Raw genomic sequence first — 27,705 nt, 5'->3', positions numbered from 1 at the left:
TAGTATTATTATTTAATGTTATTTTTCTACTAAACTAAACTCCATGTCGCAATTAAAACCTCCAAAAAGAAAGACAGGCTGAAAAAGAATCCTGAAATTACCACTTGAAAATTTTAGAATTTAAACCTTACTAGTTCACTCCAACAGTAGTAACTGTGACTCCTTTTTTTAATTTTTTTTAAAGATTTATTTTATTTATACAAGCACCGGGGTGCAGGGCAGATGTGCAGGAGGGTGAGAGGATTCCCCAGAGACGGAGCCGGGAACAGAACAGGCAGACTGACTGAAATCCACTGCTGAGGGGAGCAGCGGGCCCAGCAGGAGGGGTCTGCGCGCCACGTGGGCCCCTCGCGGGCGAGGCAGAGGCTGTGGACAGCTCCCCAGCGCGCGCCCAACTGCCTGCGCCCCCTGTTTGCTGTTCTCTCCACAGTGTGAGGCGACAGTAAAGCATCTGCACAAGGCAGGGCCAGGATGGGGACGCCTTGAAAAGCCAAAACCCAGGACGGGATTGCTCAGGGCAAATGAAAGGGCCTCTCGGGCGTTCCAAGGGTTGCGGTTAAGCGGCAGCTTTTTCGTTAAGGCTGAGAAAACGCTGGGGGTTCCCTCTGCCAATGGCTGTGACCTCTGGCTCTGACGCCACAAAGAGCCATTGTGACGGCACCGGCACCGCCTACATCAGGCCCGCCCGGACTGCGCCTGTGTCCTCAGGAGCCGGGAAGCTTTGGACAGTGACCTGTGCACTCCAGACGCCGACACAGAGAGAGAGATTGTGTTTTGCGGTATTTGGTTTTCTTTTGCTTTATTCATTGGTTTATTTATTTAATTATTTGTTTAGGCTATTTATTTTAGTTATTTTATTTTTCTATCTTTGTTTTTTCCTTATTTTCCTTGTTTTTTTATTTGCTTATAGTTTTTTTCTACTTTTTCTTTTTCCTTTTATTTCCTTTTTTTTTTGTTTTCCTTTATTGTTTTGTTACTGGCTTTTTTATTCTTTTATGTCAGTTTTTAGTTTTTTGATTTTATTTTTTCAGTGATCTCCCCCATTTTTCCTTTTGTTCTTGCTTCATTGTTTGTTCTTTCTTCCCCTTTGTCGTTTCTCTGGGTTTTTATTTTGGTTTGTTTGTTTGTTTCAGGTTTTAGTTTCTAATTGTTTTTTGTTATGTTTGTTCTATTGGGCTTTGTTGTTCTGTTTTATTCTTAAATTTAGTGGTTAGTTTTAAATTAGTTTGTTTTTAATCACATTTTTACATTTACATCTCATTTGTCATTTTTGTCTGTGTAGTTTCATTCATTTGTAGTGTAGTTTGTATTGCTAGTAAGCTGAGTGTGCTTAGTATTGTTGGTGGAGTTAAGTTAGCATTGTTAGTATTTAGTGAGGTGAGTGAATACTTTCTGAGTACTATTAATACTAGATTAATAGTACATTTGTTAATATCGTAGGAGAGTCAGCTGTCAGTGGAGTTAGCACAAGGGTTGGGAGCACAGTCAGGGCTGGTGAGGGTAGTCAGCGTAGTCAAGTGCATAGGCACTATGTTCCAGGGTCGTCAAGGGAAAAGCTACCTGGTGCTGCGGGAGCTGGGACGGGGCTCCCACGCCAAGGTGACGTTGGCGGTGCACGTGCTCACGGGCACGAAGGTGCTCATCAGGGAAGTCCGCAAGTCCGAGCTGTCTGACCTCCGCCTCCTGGCCCGCGAGATGGGGTGCATGAAGGCCCTTCACCACCCTAACATCGTGGAGCTCTTCCAGGTGGTGGACACCGGGCCAGAGCTGCAGCTCGTCATGGAGTACGTGCAGGAGGAGCACCTGCAGGTCTTCCTGAGGAGGCATGGGCGCCTGGACAAGAGCGAGGCCCGCCCGCTCTTTAAGCAGATCCTCGCAGCCCTCAGCTACTGCCATGCCAAAGGCATCGCGCACCTGGATGTGAGGCCTGAAAACATTCTGCTGACCCGAGAGGGAAAAGTCAAGCTGGTGGGCTTTGGGCTCAGCGTCCAGGACTTCAACCGGGCGCTGAGCACGTGCTGTGGTCTCCCAGAATACAGGGCCCCCGAGGTCTATCTTGGCCAGCAGTACAATGGCCCCAAGGTGGACGTGTGGAGCCTGGGCATCGTGTTCTATAAAATGGTGACTGGCACACTGCCCTTCAGGGGCCCAAACCTCGAGGTGATCAGGGTGCGCATCCTGGGAAGGTGGGTCCATCTGCCTAAATACCTCACGGAGCAATGCCAGGACCTACTGGTCAAAATGCTGGCACCAGACCCCTGGAGGCGCAGCACCCTAGAGAAAATCCAGCAGCATGCCTGGGTAGCAGAAACGAGCGAGGGACTCCTGCCCTTCAGCGAGCCATCGCTCAGCCCCCAGGACCCGGCCATAACCAAAGCTATGGAGCGCCTGGGCTATCAGAGGCAGGAAATTCGGGAGGCCATTGATGCTAACAAGTACGACAAGGTCATGGCCACCTACCTGATCCTCCGCTCCAGGAAGCAGGCGGGGGAGGAGGACTATGAGGAGGAGGGGGAGGAGCAGACCAGGCGCGTCACCTCCCGGGTGCCAAAGCGTGTCACCTTTCGGGAGCCCAGTGACACCAATTCCAAGGACTGCCTCCCGCAGCCTGAGGTTTCGGGGAATACCCCAAGGCCGGGTATCCTGCGAAAGCAGGAAGTCCATAAGAGGGGAACGGATGCCACCCCGGGCAAAAGGGTCACCTTTGCAGGTGTCTCTGAGCTGGTGGACGCCCAGAAGCACACCACCTCCGCAGGGCCAGGCTCCCTGTTAAAGGACGCCCCGAAGGGTAGACCCTCTGAGCTAGGCCCGGTGCTGGAGGACGCATGGGGGGACACCAGCACCTCTGTGGCCAGACCCCAGCAGGAGGACACCAGGGAGCACAGCAGCACCTTGGTGTCAGTCCTCCGGCTGGAGGACGCTGGGGACCACAGCAGCACCACTGAGACAGGCCCCCAGCTGGAGAGGGACCAGGAAAGCAGGGCCAACACAATCTGTCCAGCTCCCCAGCCCTGCAGCACCACTCTAAGACCTCCCCCAAGAAATGGCTGGCCTTCCAGTGCAGTGGCCCCTTCAGCAATCATCAGGGCCAGAGATAGGGTATTAGATATTATCCTAGAATTTTGTTGCTGCTGTTCAGCATTCGAATTGCAGAGCAACAAAGACTAAAAATAGCACCAAACCAGACAAAAGCCTCCCCACCCCCAAAGCACAACCACTCAGTGGCCATGGTGAACAGGAGTACACCAGGGAAGGTTGAGGCTCTGGAGAGGCTCAGGGACTGGGTCCAGTCACAGGAGCCAGGAGGAGCGTGAGACCCACGGGACTGCAGCACAGAAATCTGGGCAAAACCGATGTCCCTGGAGCACAGATGTCCCTGGAGCAGAGCAGGTGAAGGGCCAGGAGGGCCAAGGAACAGGGGAAACACCTAGAGGGGAGCAGAGTGGGTGAGTGGTAGGGTGTGGAGGGGCTGGGGAGAGCTGAGCAGGTACAGGGCCCAGGAGGGATATGAGGCTGTGTGGATGGCCCCAGGGTCAGAGGCCCCAGGGCCAGAGGCAGGAAACCCTGGACCTCTCTCCCCCATCATAGGCTCAGTTCCCTGAGAACCATACTGCCCCCTTGCTGGGAGAGACCTGCTGCTCTATCCTGGGCACAGGGATGGCATAGAGGATGCAGGAGCTCTTGCAAAGGCTTGGGCCCAGGTGGTAACACGTGCAGATTGCAAGGAGCAGATAGAGAGGGTCTCTAGCTGCCCTTAAGAAAGACTCGGAGGCCTGTATATTAGAATCCAAACAGGACTCTTCAAGGTGGACAGAGTTTATTCACAGGCCAGCCATACTCCACACGACCTGCTCAGATGGAAAATCTGCACCCCATCTTCCTACACCAGGAAGCCCTAGGCTATGATCAATCTCAGTCCCGCAGTGAGCATTGTCACCTTGAACTTTTGCAGCTTGGGATTCTTACACAGTGTCAGCCCAGCTGGAATTTCTCCTTTTAAAAATCCTCTCCAGATGGCCAACCACCCCTCATCCTCCCTGGATTCAAACCCTGCAGGGTGACCTTAGCCAAATTGGAAACATTATTATCGCCCAACATATGCAGGCTTTGGACACCATTCTCTGCCATTGAATCACTGGGTCAGGAACGAAAAGCTACAGGGGCTATCTACCTTAAATTTGTGTTTTTTCATCATTGTTTAGATGGTGTTCAATTCCCTTCTAAAACAGGTTTTGCTAAGTCTGGTAAATGCAAGTGAGGTGATGTATGTGTGTTTGAAAAAAGAAATGTATGGAAGAGGGATATTCTGAAGGGCCTTAAGATTATGTAAAGCCGAATGGGTAAAATGAAATGGCATTAGAATGAAAGCAAGCAAAAGAAAGTGTTGAAGGTCTGAGAGAGAGATTTTGGTGAGAAATCGTGCCTCCCTCTCCTCCAAATCATTCATGGGCTTGCTCATCTGACCAGCAAAGCCCCCTCTGATCGCTACCTCATCAGCCGAACGTGGGGCCAAGACATCATTGATCCTACCCCTAGTAGGCCCAATGATCATGATTATGCTTTTCTTTGTTTCTGCACCCTGTTTTCTCTGCTTTATCCAGGCAAAGCTCTCTGACATGAGCCTTCACTCTCCCAGACCTGGGAAAGCCATTCCTGTAATTGACAGATGAGCAACAGGGCATTGCTCTAGGGGTTCTGGGCCAACCTGGGCTGTCCAGCGACCAGTTGCTTATTTCTCTACACAAATGGATCCCACTGTAAGAGGATGGCAGGCCCGCCTGCGCACACTTGTGGCAGCTGCTCGTCTCGCTAGACAGGCCTTAAAACCCACACTGGGCCTACCTGTACATGTTAGTTCTCCACATCGGCTCCACGACCAACTCATTTACCAGCCTCTCTCCCCTCCATCATCCTCTTGTCTGTTAGATTTCTACTCTTTGTCAAAGACCCTCTCCTCTCCCTCTCCCAATCGACAACTCTCCAACCTGCTAGGCCTCACGGGTGTTCCACTCCCTAACGCAGATAACACCCTCTTCTTACTATGGTGGACACCATCACCAGTTGGACAGTGGACCTGCTTTTATCTCAAAGATTACTCCACAGGTCTCCTCCCTGGGCATCACCTGGAAACTACACATTCCCTCCCGACCGCAATCCTCTGGTAAGGTAGAACGGGTAAATGGTCTGACCAGAGACCACCTAACCAAACTCTCCACTGAGCTGGGGAAATTCTGTGTGGAGCTGCTCCCACTGGATTTAATGCACCTCTGAGTCACCCCTTGTGGCCCCTTGTTCCTGACCCCCTTTGAACGGATGTATGGCAGACCTCCTCTTACTAACCATGAGTTCCCCGTCCATCCTACACTGTTGGCTGGATATTTTCCATACTGCTCTTTGCTCAGACAGCTGCTCCAAGAACACACAGACCGTTGTCTGCCACAACCTGTGCCTCTGTCCCCTGATGCACCTGTTAACCTGCTGTGTCCTAGAGACCAGGTTCTTCTGAAAGCCATCTCTCCAAAATCACTTCCGCCAAAGTGGATGGGTCCACACACGATCATCCTGACTACACCAACGGCTGTCAAGGTCTTGGGCAACACGTCTTGGCATCAGCTTTGCAAGGTCAAACTGGTCCCTGTGGACAAGCAGTATGTATGCGAGTGCTGGGCCCAACTCGGGTACGCATCACTGCGCCCCTGGTCCAGGTTCCACTCAGCCTACAGAGCAGAGGCCCTCTGACTCTCTCTCCTCTGTTTCTAATCCCATCACTTCAAGCCACATCCCGTTCTTCTGTCTATGCCTAGAGATTCCAGATCAGTACAGCCTCAGGCAAGGTATTAGCACTCCCAGGGCCTCTGATCCTAACCTTATTTTTTCTTTTTGCCCCATGCTTACTGCATTTCATCCAACACGGGATCCAAGACCTGCCCCGTAGCACCTTTAACCAACTCCTCCACCCATATCCTCGCGTCCCTGCAAAGACCGTCTCATAACCAGGCCTGAGCCCCACCCTGGTCTTCGCCCCCGTCGAGCAGGAAGTAGCCAAAGAAAGAAACGTCGCCCCTTTTCCTATCAACAAAAGGCTGGTATGAAAGGTCGATGCAGGGGCCAGGAATGGGGAAGCCCACATACAAACAATAAGATGGCCCTAACACCAGTACCCCTGATTCCATCAAACAGAAACTGAAGCCATAAGCAGGAGAAAACAACTCGGCTCCACGAAAAAACAACTTTGTTCCCCCTAAGCCTGTTTCCCCCGCTACCAACCCAGTTTTTCTGCCTAACGTCTCCTCACCCTATGAAATGACATCTCCCCCCACAACGGGCGTGACTTCAGGGACAACCCACCTTGGGTCAGCAAAGCTCGCCTTGGGGCACAATGAGTTTTCCCTTCCTTTGAGAAAGTTTAGCCTGGCTCCCCTTTTCTTTGCCACGCCAAACCATTCATCTTCGTGCCCGAAACACAGAAAGAAGGCTGTGTTCCCTGGCGCCAGGGATGCCTCCCTATCCCTGGGACTCTCCTCTCAATTGTAGACGCTGCACATCCAACACAGGCCTTGATCCTTGGGGGTGAGTCACCTGCCTGACCCTCCTTTCTGGGAGGCCCTCACCCCGTGTTACCGGCTCCTCTCCTCACCCCCATCCTGGTTGACTGTTCCATAAACCGCAGGCCTATGCCAGCCGACCCCCATTGCTCCTGGTTCTGGATTTGGGGACGCCCGTCCAGCCCAGTTGTCCCAGTCCGGGTGTCAACTGAGCGGTGGAGATGTCCCCCTCGCTCGCCTGCCACCATTCCAAAGGCCAGGACTGGGTCGTGGGACGCCGCGATTCGGGTCCTTTGCCCCCAAAGTTCAGATGAGGTCATGGGAAACTGCGTTCCTGAGTCTGTACCCCCATTCGTTCGGGAGAGGAGCCGACTTAGCCACTGGGTCCTCACATTCCAAGCTGAGCCCAGCCATCCCTCTGGGACACCGTCTCTCAAACCTCGATCCGCTGGGGCTCAGGCCAGATCTGCGCCTCAGTGTCTAGTCTTCTCCTGCAACACTGCCCAGCCTCAGTGCCCATTGGAGAATGGCTCTCATTGGCCAGAACAGGGCGCTTTCCATCTCACGGTCCTTACAGACCTGAACAGTTTCTGTCACCGCAATGGAACATGGTCAGAGATCCCTCATGTCCAGGCTTACTTTCTCGTGCGCTCCAGTCCCTCCCTCCTGCAAACCAGTTCTACTTCCCAAGTCTCGAGGCTCTTCTCTCTCTTCACCCTCTCCAGACACCTGTTCTGCATTCTCTGATCTTCTAGATGTTCAGTCTTCACCTCCTTCAGCTTCCCAAGCCTGGCCCCCCTTCCACCTCCCAGCCACCACACCTGCTCTCATAGTCGTCCTCTTTGTCCCCTTAGGCAGGTTGCGGGGACCGAAGGAGTAGGTGGAGTCTACGATCCTTTCCCTCTGTCTGATCTCTGCCAGATTGAAAAGTGTCTCGGCTCTTTCACTAACGATCCCACTACCTACACCAAAGAATTTCGTTATCTTACCAAGGTTACACCTAAGTTTACACCTATAACCTTCAGTGTCATGATTACACGTTATCCTCTCTTCCACCCTGACCTGTAATCAAAGAGAACGTGTTTTTCAGTCTGCTCGAGGCCACACAGATCAGGTCCACTTCACTGACACAACCATGCCCCCGGGCCCTGAAGCAGGTCCCCGCCAGGAGCCTGGCTGGGAATACCAGACTGACACTGACGCGGGTCGTGGGGGCAGGGCTCGCTGAGACACATCATCACCTGCCTCTTAGCTGGGCTCCGAGAAGCAGCCGGTCTCCAAGGCGGTTAATTTTGACAAGCTGCGGGAGATCACCCAGTTCCACCCCGTACAGAGGAGAACAGTGACTACAAACAGCTCTGAAGTGCATGTGGCTGCTAGATCCGTTCATACACCTACCCGGGATGGGGTGGTTGCATTACAACTGGCGTAGAGTAGATGGCAGGACGGTTCAAAGCAGGATGGCTCGACGCAGACGAAACCCTTTGGAACCTGGGGAGGGATTGCCAGGTGGCCGGCCACGAGCAGATGGTACTCAGTGGCCGACCTCCTCGCCATGTGGGCACCTCCCCAGGAATGGCCAGAGGTAGATGGATCCCCAGGGCAGTTGGAACAGGCCCTGTATGAAATAGAAGAAACAGGCCCTGTATGAATGGGTGCAGTGCCCGCGAGGTAACAGGAGCAGTGGGGTGTGTGTTTCTCACAGCTCTGCGACAGTCCAGGAAGAAAGAGCAATCTAGAGTCCAGCGAGTATGGGATGAGATACGGGAAGAGATTTGAAAACTGCAACAATATTTGAGGATTCTGGAGGAGGAAGTTCAGAGAAACCAACCCACCATACTGGAGATGCCAGACTCCAGCTCAGACAGGAAGGAGAGGGATGCTGGCCCTTTGCCCGAATCGCAGCTGGTGGTGGCAAACCAACCTGAGATTCCAGAGATGCCAGACCCCTCCTCAGGACAGGAGGAGGGGGAGGCTGGCCATTTGTCCGAGTCCCAACCGGCGATGGCAAACCAAACTGCGGCCCTGTAGTTGCCGGACTCCTCTGGAGAGGAGGTGGAGGCTGGTCCCTTGCTCCAGGCCCACCAAGTGGTGACTCAGAAATAAAGCAGCAGCCACCCGTGGCCCCAGCGGGGGAGGGGGGGGGGTCAGGCTGCTGAATCACCACAAATGACAGAATTTACTTTCTATCATCCATACACCCAGGTGGAACTGGTGGACTTGGCAAAGAGTTTCCACCAGAATCCAGGGGAACCCTTGGCAGCCTGGCTGCTACATTTGTGGGGCCTGGGGCTGGATGGGATTATTTGCACGGCACAAGTGATGGAGAGACTGGCCTCCGTGGCTTTACACCCATCCTTACAACAGAGGCTACAGAACAGCCAGCGGTATGAACAGGGCGACCCCACCCTCCGGGAATGGATAATGGCTGCCATACGGACAGTCTGGCTGATGCAGGAGACGTGCCGACACAGTAAGTGGATGGGAGACATACGCCGAGCTGATACAGGTCATTCGGGAATTGGGGATGTGGTAGGCCATGTTTAATGTGAATTCCCGTGGTCCTGATGACGAGCGTTTCACAGCAGGGATGAGAGACTTAGTATTAAAAAATGTCCCCTCATCCTCATTTGGATCCCTCATGACAGTTGTAGCACGCCATGTGGGTCGTCAACTACATGACGTCACAACAATGATAGCCAGCTTGGGCGAAGTTGAGAACTGGCACTCTCAAACTCAGAAGGGAATATGGGTAGTTGTTGAAAAGTGAAAAGGAATGCCAAGGAGGGAAAGGAAGCCTCTTGGCATCACAGAACTTATTAAAGTCACCCATAACCAAATGTGGACAGATTTAGTGAGAGCAGGTGTAGATAGTAGTAAAATACATGCACAGCCCAATCTATGTTTGTTGGAATTATGGCAGCAGCTGCAAGAAGACCACAGGTTCATGACCATGAGAAGGACTGCTGCTCAGGGGGAGCCTGGACGCTCCAGGCTTCAGGCAAATACCCTGCACCTGGAAGATACTTGCTGCCAACCCTATCCTCGGGTGATGGCCTGATCGCTTTCAAATAGGGTGAGGGCCAAGGAACCTGTCCACAGGGGACGGGGGGGGGGACCGGAGGCCACATGTGGAGCTTGCCATCCACTGGTCCCCAACTAACATGCAAAGGGTTTTAGCTCTGGCAGACACAGGAGCAGAATGTACTCTGCTCTATGGAAATCCAGAAAGATTTCACGGGTCTATTTGTATTGATGGCTATGGAGGCCAGAGTGTCAAGGTGACAGCAGTGAGACTATCTTTGGGGATTGGGTGGTTACCCCCCAAAAGAGTATAAAGTATATGTATCGCCCATCCTGGAGTACATCCTGGGGGTGGAAGTACTACGTGGCTTATGGCTAGAGACCACAGCCAGAGAGTTTCACCTTAGAGTGTGTGTGGTAAAGGCAGTGGTGAGCGGACACACTAAACATCTGCCCATACATCTGCCAGTCCCTAGGCGAGTGACTAATACCAAGTAATATCAGTTGCCTGGAGGCTACAAGGAAATTACGGGCACAATATCAGAACTGGAGAAATTGGGCATTATGCATACTTCCCACAGCCCCGACAATTCACTGGCGTGGCCAGTGAAGAAGCCTGATGGCTCTTGGTGCATGAGTAGATTATCATGAGTTAAATAAGCTAGTTCCCGCCTTGCATGTTGCAGTGCCTTAGGCAGCAGATTTGGTGGATCATCTGCTGGTGCCAATGAATGTCTTTTGCCACTAGGTTGATACCTGGCCTGGACTAACTTGTGTTCTGTTGTATTTTGTTATAGTGTGATGTATACTATTCACTTTTGTGGGCCATGGCTGCATTGTGTATGTTTGCTAAGAAACAAAATTGTATATATGTATATGGTCTGGCAGAAAACCCTGAGGGGGTGGATTGTAGGGTAAGTTAAAAAGCATCAGGCTTTTCTGCCCTCCTGCCATTAGGAGAGATGATGGATCCCTGGGGGCCTGAACGCAGGCCTGATGGCGGCACCTGGAGTAGGGTGGGGTGTGGTGTCGAGGGTGGAGGAGAGCAGTGGAGTGTGCGGAGGAGAACGGTGACTACAAACAAGGGCGAGGAGCATGTGGCTGCTAGAACCGTTCATAAACCCAACTGGAATGGGTTGGTTGCGTTACAGCGGGGTCCTGGGGTTCACTCTGGGAAAGGTGTCAGTGCTCCCCTGTCAGTGGCATGCTGCGAGTTTCCCAGGCAAGTTTCTCCACGAGACAGAGACGGTAGTTATATTAAAAGAACAGATTTATTAGGGAAAGGGAATGGGGCAGGTTTTGCTGAGAGAGGCCTGCATGGTTGCAGGCAGGCGGCCTTGACAGGTCATTGCGGGCAGGAAGCTGCTGCCCTGCAGAGGGAGGGAGTTGGTAAGAAGAAGAACCTACACAGTCCCAGGTGGGTAGAGGGAGTGCTGCCCTGAGCCACTGCCGAGACTTTACAGACACAGTCCTCTTCTGTTGGGGGGGGGGTCACTCCTTGTGAGCCGTCAGTTGGTTGCTGATTTTGGATAACCACGCAGAATCCAAGAGGGACCAGAGATAACAGTATGGGGAGTGGAGATTCCAGGATGGGCCCAATCTCCAAATCTTTCCCCTCAGGTCTGTGCTCCACTCCCTGGAGCATCTGATCCTGCTTGGGTCTCATGCCTTGTGATAAGGTCCTGGTGCCTAAGGGTCATGACGTCTACAGCTGAGTTAATGGTCATGCTATTTCCCTCTGTCCTTACCTCCTTGTGAGTCAGGTTCTGGTGTCAGGGTACCTCCTTTCCAGTCTTTCTATTCTGTCTGCCATTAAGGCATTCTGCCGCGGACCAGCACAGCAGTAGACGATGAGGCCACCTCAGGGCTGAGAGAAGCGTGCAGGGTTGTCAGGGCGTCGGCGAAAGAAATGACAAACAGACACACTTCAAGAGTGAAAATCTGAGTGTAATTTTCTTTGAGTTTGTGACCAGTATATATATGTTTTCCAAAAGCACAGGAATGGATATCCAAGAAATTAGCTTGCTCATGGGCTCAGTCTATCACCATCAGGGAGGTGATCTACATAACAAACAATGACCATTATAGAAGAAAGAAGGAAGTTTAGAAAGACAGATAAGGGATTAAAGTTTGTAGTTCTAGAAAGACGGGATAGATTTTTAGCATTCTTGTAGTGGTTCTTGGTGGTAGTTATCTTTTGATAAGCTTCTGCCTTTTCAGGGAACTTCCACTGAACTTCCTCTGCTTCAGGCTGTTCTCCCCCGGCGCGCTGGTTGCCCAGCCGGATCTAGGGACCGTGGCGAAAGCCATTCCTAAAGATCACTGCGGGGGGAGGTGCAGCAGGTATGGTTTTGCTGTTCTCCCCCTGCGTGCTGGTTGCCCAGCCGGACCTAGGGACGGTTAGCCCTAAAGGTCACTGCAGGGGGAGGTGCAGCAGGTCCCCTTTGTTTTTAGAAGGGAGCTGGAAGGCGTACATATCTCGTTGAAGATGATGAATGGACCTGTGAAGTAAGCGGGACACAGAGGGGAAGGAGTAAACAAAGGAACAGGACGAGTAGGGAAAGAACAATAAAGGAGAGAACGAGGTGATACCAGTGAGTAGGAGTCAAAGATTGGAGAGTGGAAGCTAGAGAATGAGCAAAGGAAGAGAGTGAAGTGTGCAGATGAGACTTACTGATAGCAGAAATTTCAGCTTGGAGAGAGGAAAGGTCATGAGAAAGGTCATTGTCTTGCCAGATGCCCAATAGGTGATGTTTGGTGAGATTCCAATGTAAGGAAGAGTTATAATGTAAAGGCGTAACACAAATGAAATGAAACTGAACATGGCAACGAGTAGACAGTTGTTGTTTGAGAAGTTGAACCTCATTGCCAATAGCAATAACAATTTCTTCCAGAGCATTTAACTTTCTATCTACTTTATAATCAATGTCCCGCTGTATTGCGAGCACCATGGACACGTTTTTTGGTAAGGTCATTTACAAAAGAATCTGTCTTAGCTTCCTGAATTAAAGCAATGGAGGAAGCAGCCAATGAGGTAACCAGGGAAATCAGGGCAGCAATGCCTAAAATGAGGGTAACAATAAAACGTTTAGGACGAAGAAGAGCATGTACCTCATCTAAAACTTGCATGGCAATATTATCATACCAAGGCATATCATGTAAATCAACAGGTAACATAACATAGGAGGGTCTTTTGAGCAAGACCACCACAGGATATAGACGAACAAGAGAGGGGATAATACAATTAGTAACAATGCAAGTGGAGCAATGAATGGAGTAAGAAGTCCCATGCGATTTAATGCGTGTAGCTGAGGCATTCCCCAGAAGTATAGCGAAGGGGTATCCAACGTAGGCATGCACTGGGATCTTAGTGGTGTCCTGTCCAGGTTGTTTGAAGTGTACATCAAAGGCAGCAAAAAGACGAAAGAGTTCAGGCTTTATGACAGAGCTTTCTGTTCAGGGAACCGGGTTATTCAGTCCTGCCAATGGAGGCAAACTTTCTCATCATTTTCAGAGGTGTCTGGAACCCTATGAACAAAGCAGCAGTTTCTCCACATTTTAGTTTAGCTCTATGTCAACTCCCTGGAAGAGTTGTACTCAAAGCCACACAAAAGGTTAGCTCTGCTAGAAAAAGAAAAATATACATATATATAACATTGCTGTATGGAGTGTGGTCAGTCAAAACAAGAAAACTTTGTTGAATTAAGGCAAAATGTAAAAACATTTTCAATGTTATGCCAAACAAAACAGTAAAAATCAGGTGTATATCCAACAGTCTATACAGTCCTTTGTAGAAAGATTTTTACTCTCAAAAGTTTATCATTTTGAATCAATTGAGGCCTTTTCTTCTTATATTGTGTAGAAACAAGTGCTGCAGACATTAAATCATTGAAGTATATAATATTGCAAGGCAACAATAATCATTGACAATTTACATATATCAGGTATTGAAAGATTTTGTTTTAGAAAACCAATGTTAACATTTTTGTACATATTAGAGTTTTACCATTTTTTTCAAGTGACAGTGGTTTCCTTGTAGTGTAACTTTACCAGGTAAACCAGATAGGATAAATTTATCTAATGTCCTTCCCAGGAGGAAAAGGAGAAAGTTTGTGGAATATCTCTAAAGCTCTGCTGAGGTTCCACAAAATTTCCTTTAATTGATTAAATGACAGGCTACCAAATTTTACTTTAATTTAGATTTTTGGGAAGCTGTGTCATAAATACTTAGAAAGCAGCAAAAACAACCATATTTAATTTTTATAAAAAATTCTAGCCCTGAGTATAATATTGACAATCAAATCATAACCTTTAATTGTCATCTCAAAAATCTTAGTTTTTCAGACATTAGAAGACATTATGTACCCAAAATCATTAACCTAGAAAAGGGCCAAGATTATACCCAATGTTAGTGTATAAGTACATGTTTTGAAACAGCCCATTAGATTAAAACTCAGTTATTATTAACCAAAAATTATTTTAGCTAATGTGTTCCCAAAATACTAAAATAATATAAATCATTTTAGTATACAAAATTTGTTTTTTGTAAAATTTCTTTGAGATTTTTAACACTTTCCTTAGCCTTGTTACTTTTTAATTCTTTTATACCTTCAACATTTGCTTTAACACTTATCACTTTACTTTTAGGACCATTAAAATATCTATTTTTAATACATGTTTTTCTTTGTAAACACACATTTTACATTACATCGATATAGGATTGTCACATCTTTCATTAGCAGTAAGGCATTATAATACTGTTATCTGTTTGTACTAGATTACTTAAAAATGTGAACACACAAGGTAATATGACATTAGAATTTTTAGCTTTCACAAATAGGTGCAAAAAGTAAACCTGAAAGTTTAGTTGTAGTTTTAGTTTCTGTTATGACTGGAATTCCATTTTGCATGGCTGTTAATAACATAATGGCACATACCTAGGTTTTTCTAGGCTAGCTAATAAAGAAGCAATTAGGCAAATTAATAAAAACAAAAAAAAATCAGAGCACCATATAGATACTATGTACATTTTGCACATACATGTGACTCAGTAGGAAGGACAAAAGTACCTTTTATACCAGAAATTTCTTTTTGAAATAAACACATTTAAACAAAATATTCATAACTTTAAGGCATATATACTTTGAATTATATTATAAAATTTAAACTAGTTTTTGTTTATTAAAAAAATGTTTGATTAAGATCTTTAAGATTTGTTTTATGATAATTTATAAAGGCGCCATTTATAATTAGTCCTCCGGAGGTAAAAACAAAACAAACACAAAGACAGACAAACAGATACAGAGATCTCTTGATAACATTTAAAATTTTGGCCATGTGTATATATTTTGAAACAGTTATTTTAGCAATGTGTGAAGATACTGAGGTTTTTAATGAGTTAACAGCTAAAATCTGTACACAGAATAAGTGTCTAATCTTAATTATTACCAAAGACCTTGGGCTCGAGACCACAGTAGTCACGGCAGTTTTTACTAAATTTTTTTTTGATAAGAAAATATTTTTGGAGTTTACATTTTTAAGAAATGATTATATGGCTTTAGGTTGTTAACATATTATCTCACTGGGAACGGTCATATTTTAAAACATAAAAGTACACTGTTATCTTGAGAACAGGAGAAGAGGTAAATTTTTACAGTCTGCCTGTAAAATTTGAGGTTTAGAATTTAGCTCAAAAATGTCTGTATCATCACTTTATGTTTTACCAGGTTAGTTTGTTTTAACAAGAAACTTAATCTTTTACAGGTCCAATAAGTAAAATTAAAAGCTTTTATTCAACCAATAAGCATTTTGTATAGCTTGTTAGCACGTCAAAAGTAACTCAGCAGTTTCTGCCTAAGACAATTTAAACTTTAAAATCAGAGAAACACAGGGAAATGGAACTTTTTTTTTTGTAGAATGAACCAATAGTCATTTAAGGTGGATAATAGAAAAGCTCAGTCCTGCACAGCAGGAAGGTAGTAGAGACCTGTCAGTGATCCCAACACTGGAGAAAAAGTCCAGGCAGCTGCTTGTTGAGATCAAGGGCAGCCTCCACCAGCACACTGCAGTGGGTTCATACTATTTTAATAAAAACCTTTTATTTATATTATAGTCATATAGTCTCATACACTCATATTTAACCATTTTTTATAACTTTAACAATTGTGAATGAACTTTGAATACTATTATTTAAAAATGCTTTATTTATTTATTTTAAAAGAAACAAATGGCAAAAAACTTCACTGGGGGGAACCTAGCCTCCTCCCAAAATAATTAACAGGAAAAAATTGGAGCATTTTTGTTTTGTTTTGTTTTATTTAAGATTATGACACATTATCTCTTATTTGTTTTTGAGTTTTTATTTTTATCTCAACAATTTTAGCCAAGTCCGAGCTGGAAATTTGGGCTGGATTTTGGAATGGTCTCATAATTGGGAACCGATGCCTCTGCAAAGAGGTCAGCATTGGCTCTAGAATCAACTTTTGGCTTTTGAAAAACAATTTTACTATCCCAAGAATCCTGATCACTTTCTGTAATACTGCAGGCTATTTTTTATTTTACCTTTTGTTTTGCATATTTCATTTTGCCTCCAGCCAGGCAAAAACGACCTATCTGTTTAGGCAATTGTTTTATTAATACGGGGCTGTCAGCTGAGTCCTCTTTGATGTTATTTAGGGATACAGACAGCCATAAGTTTTTGAGTTTTTTATTTATTTTCTCTAATTTAGACCCTTGATCCAGTGTCGTGGGGGAAGCATGTAAGCAAACTTTAATGTAATCTTGAAGTGTACCAGTTTTTCTTATAGGTCTAATTAGTTGTTTACAGAGGGAATTAGCATTTTCCCATGCAAGTTGTTTAAACAACAAATATCCTGCTCTGGAATATGGAAGAACTTTATCCAGAGCAGTTTCGAATCTAGCCACAAAATCCTGGTACATTTCATCCTGGCGTTGGTGTATATCAGTGAGATTAGTGGGTTTGTACTCAGGTGAAGGAAGATTTTTCCATGAGGCGACTGATAGTTTATTAATTTCAACTAGGACATCTTTTGGAAGGGCAGCTTGTCTGCGTACCTCAGCATATTTGTCTGTTCCCATGAACATAGAAAGGGAAATTTTCTCAGCCTTAACCTCATCATCATGCTTCATAAGGAAGGCATGTACTTGGTCCTCATATTCCATGCGAAATAATACATACATTCCCGAGGGAAGTACAGCCTTGGCAAGATTTTGCCAATCATAAGGGGTCATCCAGGTGGCTGATAACATGTCAATAATTTGATAAATATAAGGGGAGTTATGACCTGTTGTCTGAACAGCTAACTGTAATTTTTTAAGAGTTTTTATGTGGATGGCCTCCCATGCAGGGCCTTCATTAGCGCGAGACAAAGCCGGAGGTACGGGAACGGTAAAAGTAAATGAAAAATCTTACTGGCCTTTTTTGCTAATCCTAAAATGCTACCTAGGGGCCCTTGATGGGCTTTGATATGATTAGGATTATTATGTAATGCAATTTTAGGTTTGGTAACAACTGGAAAAAGGTTAGCGGGTGGGCAGGAGGGTTTATCATTTTTGAAAGTTAATTTATCTAGCATTTCAGTATATTCATGATCATTAAACTCATCCTCTGACTGGGAAAGGGATTCCTTTGATACGGGAGCAGAGGCTTGAGTAGATCATTATTGTTTTTAGGATTATCCTGAACTTCATCCTGTTGGCCTTCCCACAAATCTGCCTCAGTGGCATCAACCAACAAATCTCTAATTTGTACCCACAAGGACAGAGCCTGTCTCGGAACCTGAGATGGTCCATGAAGGGCATAAAACTCTTTCACTTCTTTTCCTACTTTCTTCCAAGTTTCCAGTGACAAACTACCTTCTTGTGGAAACCACGGGCATACCCGTAATATAAATTTATAAAGTTGCAGTAGAGCTTTCTTATTTACTTTAATACCTCGTGTTTCAATCATATTTTTTAATATAGATAGAAAAAGAATTTTGTTTTTGGTCTCGTGGTGCTTTTGTTCACTCAAGCAAAGATTTCTTTCAACTGTGCTGTCCGGCCCGTGTCCCTCGCAGGACCTGGCGGAGGTGTCTTAGCTAAGGTCTGTCCGTATAAGTCCCGGACCAGGCTACTCCGAAGAGCAGATGACCGTTATGCCATATGACATTCCTCCACGGGAATCGCGGGTGCAGCCCACTCAGACTCCGTAGCCATGAGGCCGTGGAGCCGTATTTATACACTCTCACACACACACAGCAACACGAGCATTCACTCTTAGAAAAAAATTCTCACTATCTCGAACTGATCACCCTTTATCAGTGAGCTCTGGATGCTCCAGTGAGGATCCTATCCCTGACTGTTTAAAAGAGGGTATTTTAAGGGAATCACATTCACACTCTCACACAAGAAGGGAGATAGCTTACCCAACACGATCTCTTCGTTACTCACCTCTTCTTTGGGTGGAAGACTCAATGAAATGAAATGAAATGTCGGGGCCCCACGTTCGGGCGCCACCTGCCGCGGACCAGCACAGCAGTAGACGATGAGGCCACCTCAGGGTTGAGAGAAGCGTGCAGGGTGGTCAGGGCGTCGGTGAAAGAAATGACAAACAGACACACTTCAAGAGTGAAAATCTGAGTGTAATTTTCTTTGAGTTTGTGACCAGTATATATATGTTTTCCAAAAGCACGGGAATGAATATCAAAGAAATTACCTTGCTCATGGGCTCAGTCTATCACCATCAGGGAGGTGATCTACATAACAAACAATGACCATTATAGAAGAAAGAAGGAAGTTTAGAAAGACAGATAAGGGATTAAAGTTTGTAGTTCTAGAAAGACGGGATAGATTTTTAGCATTCTTGTAGTGGTTCTTGGTGGTCGTTATCTTTTGATAAGCTTCTGCCTTTTGAGGGAACTTCTGCTGAACTTCCTCTGCTTCAGGCTGTTCTTCCCCCCCCCCCCCCCCCCCGCGCGCTGGTTGCCCAGCCGGATATAGGGACCGTGGCAAAAGCCATTCCTAAAGATCACTGCGGGGGGAGGTGCAGCAGGTATGGTTTTGCTGTTCTCACCCTGCGCGCTGGTTGCCCAGCTGGACCTAGGGATGGTTAGCACTAAAGGTCACTGCAGGGGGAGGTACAGCAGCATTCCTATGATATTTTGTGAGGAGGGGAAGTTGGGTCCCGAATGCTGGGTGAGTACAGAGTAAGTGGCTCCTATAGCAATCAGAAAATTAATATCTTACCTATGACATCCAGGGTTACCCTAGGCTTAACCACAGAGACCATGTCATTGGGGAGCTGGTGACGTCCTTGGGCCCTATCACTTGTCATCCAGGAGGTGTCAGTAGTCAGTCTACTACAGGGCAGGGAGAGGGGCACCGCAGAACCCCCAAAGCTGCTTGCTCTAAATAGGTTCTGCCATCTGCTGCATCGACACAAAACATTTAAGACCTTAATGGAAAGGAACTTTACCACAATTAGTAAACAATACCGCGAAAGGGAAGAGGGCCCCGTTCCCCCAAGGGGAGGATAATCCCGTACCCCCATGGGTGCAGGGTTGGCCCCAGCCCGGTGGGGGCTGAGGGTCCCAGAACCCCCTCACCAGCGCCCCCTAGCGGCGGCCCTAGGAAGTGCACCTGTGCGCAGCCAGAGTTGGGTGGGCGGGGTCAGGCTCCGGCCAGGGGCGGGGCCTGGGGCTCATCAGCGCTGCTGGGCCAGGTGCGGACTCTTCCCCTTTGAGTGGTGCTGGCTTGCCCCGGGCTTTCCACGCCGGCCTGTGCGCCTGCAGTTTTGGAAGAGGCCGCGGTCGCCGCTGTCCCTGGCATACATGGGGTGCCCTCCCCTGACAGGGACCCCCACCCTCCGTCTAGGGCATCTGCGGGAGCATGGCCCCCCCCCGCTGGGGCTGTGAGTGCGAGAGGAGGGTGCAGGCGTGTGCCGGGAGGAAGGTTTGGGTTCCGCGAAGGGAAAGAGGGCCCCGTTCCCCCATAGGGGAAGACAATACCGTACCCGCATGGGTGCAGATGTGGCCCCAGTACCGTGGTGGCTGAGGGTCCCCGTACCCCTCACCAGGTCCCCCTAGCGGCAGCCGTAGGAAGTGCACCTGTGCGCAGCCAGAGTCGGGTGGGCGGGGTCATTCTCCGGCCAGGAGCGGAGCCTGGGGTTCTTCAGCGCTGCTGGGCCAGGTGCGGACTCTTAACTTTTGAGTGGTGCTGGCTTGCCCGGTGCTTTCCGCGCCGGCCTGTGTGCCTGCATTTTTGGAAGAGGCCGCCGTCGCCGCTTGTCCCTGGCTTACAGGGGGTGCCCTCCCATGACAGGGACCCCAGCCCTCCGTCTAGGGCGTCTGCGGGCCCACAACCCCGGAGCCGGGGCTGTGAATGCGAGAGGAGGGTGTAGGCGTGCCCTGGGAGGAAAATTTGGCCTTCCCCCGAGGGGAAGAGGGACCCGTTCCCCCAGGGGGGAAGAAACTCCCGTATCCCCATAGGTGCAGAGGTGGCCCCAGCCCCGTGGGGGCTGAGGGTCCCCGAAACCCCTCACCAGCGCCCCCTAGCGGCGGTCCTAGGAAGTGCACCTGTGCGCAGGCAGAGTCGGGTGTGCGGGGTCAGTCTCCGGCCAGGGTCGGAGCCTGGGGCTCATCAGTGCTGCTGTGCCAGGTGCGGACTCCTCCCCTTTGAGTGGAGCTGGCTTGCCCGGGGCATTCCGCGCCAGCCTGTGTGCCTGCAGTTTTGGAAGAGGCCGCGGTCGCCACTTGTCCCTGGCTTACAGGGGGTGCCATCCCCTGCAGGGACCCCGGCCCTCCGTCTAGGGCTTCTGCGGGAGCACGGCCCCGCCGCTGGGGCTCTGAGTGTGAGAGGAGGGTACAGGCGTGTGCCGGGAGTAATATTTGGGCTTCCGCAAAGGGAAGAGGGCCTCGTTTCCCCATGGGGGAAGACAATCCCGTACCCCTATGGGTACAGAGGTGGCCCCAGCCCAGTGGGGCTGAGGGGCCCCGAATCCCCTCACAAACCCCCCCTAACGGCGGCCCTTGGAAGTGCACATGTGTGCAGAAAGATTCGGTTGGGCGGGGTTGGGCTCCGGCCAGGGGCGGAGCCAGAGGCTCATCAGCGCTACTGGGCCAGGTGCGTACTCTTCTGCTTTGAGAGGTGCTGGCTTGCCCGGGGCTTTCCGCGCTGGCCTTTGTGCCTGCAGTTTTGGAAGAGGCAGCATTCGACGCTTGTCCCTGGCTTACAGGGGTTGCCTTCTCCTGACAGGGGCCGTGGCCCTCGGTATAAGGCTTCTGCGGGCGTACGGCCCCGCCGCTGGGGCTGTGAGTGCGAGAAGAGCGTGCAGGCGTGCCCTGGGAGGAATATTTGGGCTTCTCCCGAGTGGAAGGGTGCCTCGTTCCCCCATGGGGGAGGAAAGTTACACATCCCCATGCGTGCAGAGGTGGCCCCAGACCCGTGGGGGCTGAGGGTCCCCGAACCCCCTCACCAGCGCCCCCTAGCGGCGGCCCTAGGAATTGCACCTGTGGGCACCCAGATTGGGGTGGGCGGGGTCAGACTCCGGCCAGGGGTGGAGCCTGGGGCTCATCAGCGCTGCTGGGCCAGGTGCGGACTCTTCCCATTTGAGTGGTGCTGGCTTACCCGGAGCTTTCAGCGCCGGACAGTTTGCCTGCAGTTTTGGAAGAGGTCGCGGTCGCCGCTTGTCCCTGGCTTGCAGTGGGTGTCCTCCCCTGACAGGGACCCCGGCCCTCCGTCTAGGGAGTTTGCGGGTCCACGGCCCCGCTGCTGGGGCTGTGAGAGCTAGAGGAGGGTGAAGGTGTGTGCCGGGAGGAAGGTTTGGGATTCCGCGAAGGGGAAGAGGGCCCCATTCCCCCATGGGGGAAGACAATCCTGTACCCCCATGGGTGCAGAGATGGACCCAGCCCCGTGGGGGCTGAGGTTCCCCGAACCCACACAACACCGCCCCCTAGCGGCGGCCCTAGGTACTGCACATGTGTGTAGCCAGATTCGGGTGGGCGGGGTCAGGCTCCGGTCAGGGGCAGGGCCTGGGGCTCATAACGATGCTGGGCCATGTGCGCACTCTTCCCCTTTGAGTGGTGCTAGCTTGGCAGGGGCTTTCCGTGCCTGCCTGTGTGCCTGCAGTTTTGGAAGAGGCCACGGTCGCCGCTTGTCCTTGGCTAACAGGGGGTGCCCTCCCCTGGCAGGGACCCTGGCCATCCGTCTAGGGCCTCTGTGGGCGCACGACCCCACCGCTGGGGCTGCAAATGCGAGAGGAGGGTGCAGGCGTGCCCCGGGAGGAAGTTTTGGGCTTCCCCCAAGGGGATGAGGGCCCCGTTCCCCCATGGGGGAAGAATGTCCCGTACCCCCATGGGTGCAGAGGTGGCCCCAGCCCCGTGAGGGCTGAGGGTCCCCGTACCCCCTCACCAGCACTCCCTAGCGGCGGCCCTAGGAAGTGCACCTGTTCGGAGGCAGATTCGGGTGGGCGGGGTCATTCTCTGGCCAATGTCGGAGCCTGGGTCTCATCAGAGCTGCTGGGCCAGGTGGGGACTCTTCCCCTTTGAGTGATGCTTGCTTTCCCGGGGCTTTCCGCGCCAGCCTGTTTGCCTACAGTTTTGGAAGAAGCCGCGGTCGCCGCTTGTCCCTGGCTTACAGGGGGTGCCCTACACTGACAGGGACACTGGCCTCCGTCTAGGGCGTCTGCGGGCGCACATCACCGTCGCTGGGGCTGTAAGAGGGAGAGGAAGGTGCAGGCGTGCCCTGGGAGGAAGGTTTGGGCTTCCCCCGAGGTGAAGAGAGCCCCGTTCCCCCATGGGGGAGGAAAGTTTCGTTCCCCCATGGGTGCAGAGTTGGCCCCAGCTCGGTAGGGTCGGAGGGTCCCAGAACACCCTCAACAGCGCCTCCTAGCAGCGGTCCTAGAAAGTGCAAATGTGCGCAGGCAGTTGGGTGGGCGGGTTCAGGCTCCGGCCAGTGGCGGAGCCTGGGGCTCATCGGCGATGCTGGGCCATGTGCGGATTCTTCTCCTTTGAGTGGTGGTGGCTTGCCCGGGGTTTTCTGCGCCGGCCTGTGCGCCTGCAGTTTTGGAAGAGGCTGCGGTCGCCACTTGTCCCTGTCTTACAGGGGGTGCCCTCCCCTGACAGGGACCCCGGCCCTGCATCTAGGGCGTCTGCGGGCACACGGACCCACCGCTGGGGATGTGAATGCAAGAGGAGGGTGCAGGCGTGCCCCGGGAGGAAAATTTGGGCTTTCCCCGAGGGGAATAGGGCCCAGTTCCCCCATGGGGGAAGACAATCCCGTACCCCCATGGGTGCAGTGGTGGCCCCAGCCCCGTGGGGGCTGAGTGTCCCCGAACCCCCTCACCATCGGGCCCTAGCGGTGGCCCTAGGAAGTGCCCTTGTGCGCAGCCAGAGTCGGGTGAGCGGGGTCAGCTCCGGCCAGGGGCGGAGCCTGGGGCTCATCAGCGCTGCTGGGCCAGGTGCGGACTCTTCCCCTTTGTGTGTTGCTGGGTTGCCCGGGGCTTTCCGCGCCGGCCTGTGTGCCTGCAGATTTGGAAGAGGCCGCAGTCGCCGCTTGTCCCTGGCTTGCAGTGGGTGCCCTCCCCTGACAGGGACCCCGGCCCTTCGTCTAGGGCGTCTGCGGGCGCACGTCCCCACCGCTGGGGCTGTGAATTTCGAGAGGAGTGTGCAGGCGTGTGCCTAGAGGAAGATTTGGGCTTCCCCCGAGGGGAAGAGGGCCCCGTTCCCCCATGGGGGAAGACAATCCCGGACCCCCATGGTAGCAGAGGTGGCCCCAGCCCCGCGGAGGATAACGGTCCCAGAACACCCTCACCAGCGCCCCCTAGTGGCGGCTCTAGGAAGTGCACCTGTGCGCAGACAGTGTCAGGTGGGCTGGGTCAGTGTCCTGCCAGGGGTGGAGCCTGGGGCTCATCAGCGCTGCTGGGCCAGGTGCGGACTCTTCCCCTTTGATTGGTGCTGGCTTGCCCGGGGCTTTCCGCGCAGGCCTGTGTGCCTGCAGTTTTGGAGAGGCCTTGTTCGCTGCTTGTCCCTGGCTTACAGGGGGTGCCCTCCCCTGACAGGATCCCCGGCCCACCGTCTAGGACGTCTGCGGGCGCACGGCCCCCCCGCTGGAGCTTTGACTGCGAGAGGAGGGTCCAGGCGTGCCCCAGGAGGAATGTTTGCGCTTCCGTGAAGGGGAAGAGGTCCCCGTTTCCCCATGGGGGAGGAAAGATCCGGACACCCATGGGTGAGAGTTGACCCCCATCCTGGTGGCGGCTGAGGGTCCCCGAACCCCCTCACCAGCGCCCCCTAGCGGCGGCCCTAGGAAGTGCACCTATGCGCAGGCAGAGTCGACTGGGCGGGTTCAGGCTCTGGCCAGGGGCGGAGCCTGGGGCTCATCAGCGCTGCTGGGCCAGGTGCGGACACTTTCCCTTTGAGTGGCTGGCTTGCCCGGAGATTTCCGCGCCGGCCTTTGCCTGCAGTTTTGGAAGACTCCGCGGTCGCCACTTGTCCCTGGCTTACAGGGGGTGTCCTCCCCTGACAGGTTCCCGGCCCTCCGTCTATGGCATATACGGGCGCATGGCCCCGCCGCTGGGGCTGTGAGTTGGAGAGGAGGGTGCAGAAGTTCCCCGGGAGGAAGATTTGGGCTTCCCCCGAGGGGAAGAGGGCCCCGTTCTCTGAAAGGGGAAGACAATCCCGTACCCCCAAGTGTACAGAGGTGGCCCCAGCCTCATGGGGTCTGAGGGTCCCCGAACCCTGTCACCACCGCCCGCTAGCTGCGGCCCTAGGAAGTGCACCTTTGCGCAGCCAGATTCGGGTGGGCGGGGTCAGTCTCCGGCCAGGGGCAGAGCCTGGGGCTCATCAGCGCTGCTGGGCAAGGTGCGGACTCTTCCCCTTTGAGTGGTGCTGGCTTGCCTGGGGCTTTCCGAGCTCGCCTGTGTGCCTGAAGTTTTGGAAAAGACCGCGGTCACTGCTTGTCCCTGGCTAACAGGGGGTGCCCTCCCCTGACAGGTTCCCAGGCCCTCCGTCTAGGGCGTCTGTGAGCCTACGGCCCCACCGCTGGGGCTATGAATGTGAGAGCAGGTTGCAGGCGTGCCCTGGGAGGAAGATTTGGGCTTCCCTCTAGGGAAGAGAACAAGGTTCCCCGATGGGGGAGGAAAGTTCCATACCCCCATGGGTGCAGAGGTGCCCTCAGCCCGGTGGGGGTGGAGGGTCCCAGGACCCCCTCACCAGTGCCCTCTAGCGGCAGCCCTAGGAAGTGCACGTGGGCGCACCCAGATTGGGGTGGGCGGGGTCAGGCTCCGGCCAGGGGCAGAACCTTGGGCTCATCAGCGCTGCCTGGCCTGGTGCGGACTCTTCCCATTTGAGTGGTGCTGGCTTGCCCGGGGCTTTCCGCGCCGGCCAGTGTGCCTTTAGTTTTGGAAGAGACCGCGGTCGCCGCTTGTCCCTGGCTTGCAGTGGGTGTCCTCCCTGACAGGGAACCAGGCCCTCCGTTTAGGGCATCTGCGGGCGCATAGCCCCGCCGCTGGGTCTGTGAGTGTGAGAGGAGGGTGCAGGCGTGTTCTGGAAGATTTGGACTACCGCGAAGGGGAAGTGGCCCAGTTCCCCCATGGGGTGAGACAATCCGGTACCCCCATGGGTGCAGTGGTGGCCCCAGCCCAGTGGGGGCTGAAGGTCCCCGAAAGCCATCACCAGCGCCCCCTAGCGGCGGCACGAGGAAGTGCACCTGTATGCAGCCAGAGTCGGGTAGGCGGGGATCAGGCTCTGGCCAGGGGCGGAGCCTGGGGCTCATAAGCGCTGCTGGGCCAGGTGCGGACTCTTCCCCTTTGAGTGGTGCTGGCTTGCCGGGGGCTTTCCGTGCTCGCCTGTGTGCCTGTAGTTTTGGAGGATGCCGCGGTCGCCGCTGGTCCCTGGCTAACATGGGATGCCCTCCCCTGACAGGGACCCCGGCCCACCTTCTAGGGCGTCTGCGGGCGCACGGCCCCGCCGCTGGGGCTCTGAGTGTGAGAGGAGGGCGCAGGCGTGTGCCGGGAGGAAGGTTTGGGCTTCCGCAAAGGGGAAGTGGGCCCCGTTCCCCCCTGGGGGAAGTGGGCTCTGTACCCCCATGGGTGCAGATGTGGCCCCAGCCCGGTGGATACTGAGGGTCCATGAACGCCCTCACCATCGCCCCCTAGCGGCGGCCCGAGGAAGTGCACCTGTGTGCAGCCAGAGTTGGGTGGGCGGGGTCAGGCTCTGACCAGGGGCTGAACCTGGTGCTCATCAGCGCTGCTGGGCCAGGTGCGGACTCTTCCCCTTTGTGTGGTGCTGGCTTGTCCGGGGCTTTCCATGCCATCCTGTGTAACTGCAGTTTTGGAAGAGGCCGCAGTCGCCGCTTATCCCTGGCTTACAAGGGTGCCCTCCCCTGACAGCGACTCCGCCCCTGCGTGTAGAGCGTCTGCGGGCGCACGGCCCTGCCGCTGGGGCTGAGAGTGTGAGAGGAGGGTGTAGGCGTGCCCCAGGAGGAAGATTTGGGCTTCCTCTGAGGGGAAGAGAGCCTCGTTCCCCCATGGGGGAGGAAAGTTCCGTACCCCTATGGGTGTAGAGGTGGCCCCAGCCCGGTGGGGGCTTGAGGTTCCAGAACCACCTCACATTTGCCCCCTAGTGTCGGCCCTACGAAGTGCAACAGTGTGCAGGCAGAGTCGGGTGGGCGGGGTCAGTCACCGGCCAGGGACAAATCCTGGGGCTCATCAGCGATGCTAGGCCAGGTGCGGACTCATCCTCTTTGTCTAGTGCTGGCTTGCCCGGGGCTTTCCGCGCTGTCCTGCGTGCCTGCAGTTTTGGAAGAGGGTGCAGTCGCCACTTGTCCCTGGCTTACAGGGGGTGCCCTCCCCTGACAGGGACCCCAGCCCTCCGTCTAGGGTGTCTGTGGGCGCACAGCCCCGCCGCTGTGGCTGTGAGTGCGAGAGAAGGGTGCAGGCGTGCCCCAGGAGGAATGTTTGGGATTCCGAATGGGAAGAGGGCCCCGTTCCCCCATGGGGAAGGAAATTTCTGTACCACCATTGGTGCAGAGGTGGCCCCAGCCCGGTGGGGGCGGAGGGTCCCCGAACCCCCCCACCAGCGCCCCGTACCGGCGGCACTAGGAAGTACACCTGTGCTCAGGCAGATTCGGGTGGGCGGGGACAGGCTCCAGCCAGGGGAGGAGCCTGGGGCTCATCAGCGCTGCTGGGCCAGGTGAGGACTCCTCCCCTTTGAGTGGTGCTGGCTTGCCCGGGGCTTTATTCTGCGCCGGCCTGTGTGCCTGCAGTTTTGAAAGAGGCTGCGGTAGCCGCTTGTCCCTGGCTTCCAGGGGGTGCCCTCTCCTGACCAGGACACCGGCCCTCCGTCTAAGGCGTCTGCGGGCGAACGGCCCCGCCGCTGGGGCTGTGAGTGCGTGAGGGGGGTGCAGGCGTGCCCCAGGAGGAAGCTTTGGGCTTCCACGAGGGGAAGAGGGCTCCGTTTCCCCATGGGGGAGGAGAATCCCGTACCCCCGTGGGTGCAGGGGTGGCCCCAGCCCGGTGGGGGCTGAGGGTCCCCGAACCCCCTCACCAGCGCCCCCTAGTGGCGTCCATAGGAAGTGCACCTGTGTGCAGCCAGAGTCGGGTGGCGGGGTCAGGCTCCGGCCAAGGGGGAAACCTGGGGCTCATCAGCGCTGCTGGGCCAGGGGCGGACTCTTCCCCTTTGAGTGGTGTTGGCTTGCCTGGGGCTTTTTTCCGCGCCGGCCTGTGTGCCTGCAGTTTTCGAAGAGGCCGCGGTCGCCGCTTCTCCCTGGCTTCCAGGGGGTGCCCTCCCCTGACCGGGACCCTGGCCCTCCGTCTAGGGCGTCTGCGGGCGCACGGCCCCGCCGCTGGGGCTCTGAGTGCGAGAGGAGGGTGCAGGCGTGCGAGGGGAGGAAGGTTTGGGCTTCCGCGAAGGGGAAGAGGGCCGCGTTCACACATGTGGAAGGACAATCCCGTACTCCCATGGGTGCATGGTTGGCCCCAGCCCGGTGAGGGTGAGGGTCCCCGAACCCCCTCACCAGCGACCCCTAGCGGCGGACCTAGGAAGTGCACCTGTGCACAGCCAGAGTCGGGTGGGCGGGGTCAGGCTCTGGCCAGGGGCGGAGACTGGGGCTCATCAGAGCTGCTGGGCCAGGTGCAGACTCT

General features: G+C 53.0%; 1 protein-coding gene across 1 annotated transcript in view; it reads left to right on the top strand.

Annotated features, from left to right (window-relative positions):
* Positions 1-1,779: 1,779 nt before the first annotated feature.
* The window catches only part of LOC311175201 (uncharacterized protein), a gene marked incomplete at its 5' end in the record, with an annotated part of 63,345 nt that continues 37,419 nt past the window's right edge, over positions 1,780-27,705 (top strand). The window contains one exon of the mRNA XM_084240114.1: positions 1,780-1,843. Coding sequence (XP_084096240.1) covers positions 1,780-1,843 — 64 coding nt within the window. The remainder of the gene's footprint in view (positions 1,844-27,705) is intronic.

The sequence above is a fragment of the Talpa europaea genome (assembly GCF_964194135.1).
Source record: "Talpa europaea genome assembly, chromosome: 8".
NCBI lineage: Eukaryota > Metazoa > Chordata > Mammalia > Eulipotyphla > Talpidae > Talpa > Talpa europaea.
Note: the sequence above shows the minus strand (reverse complement) of the source record. Positions and strands in the feature narration are given on the sequence as shown.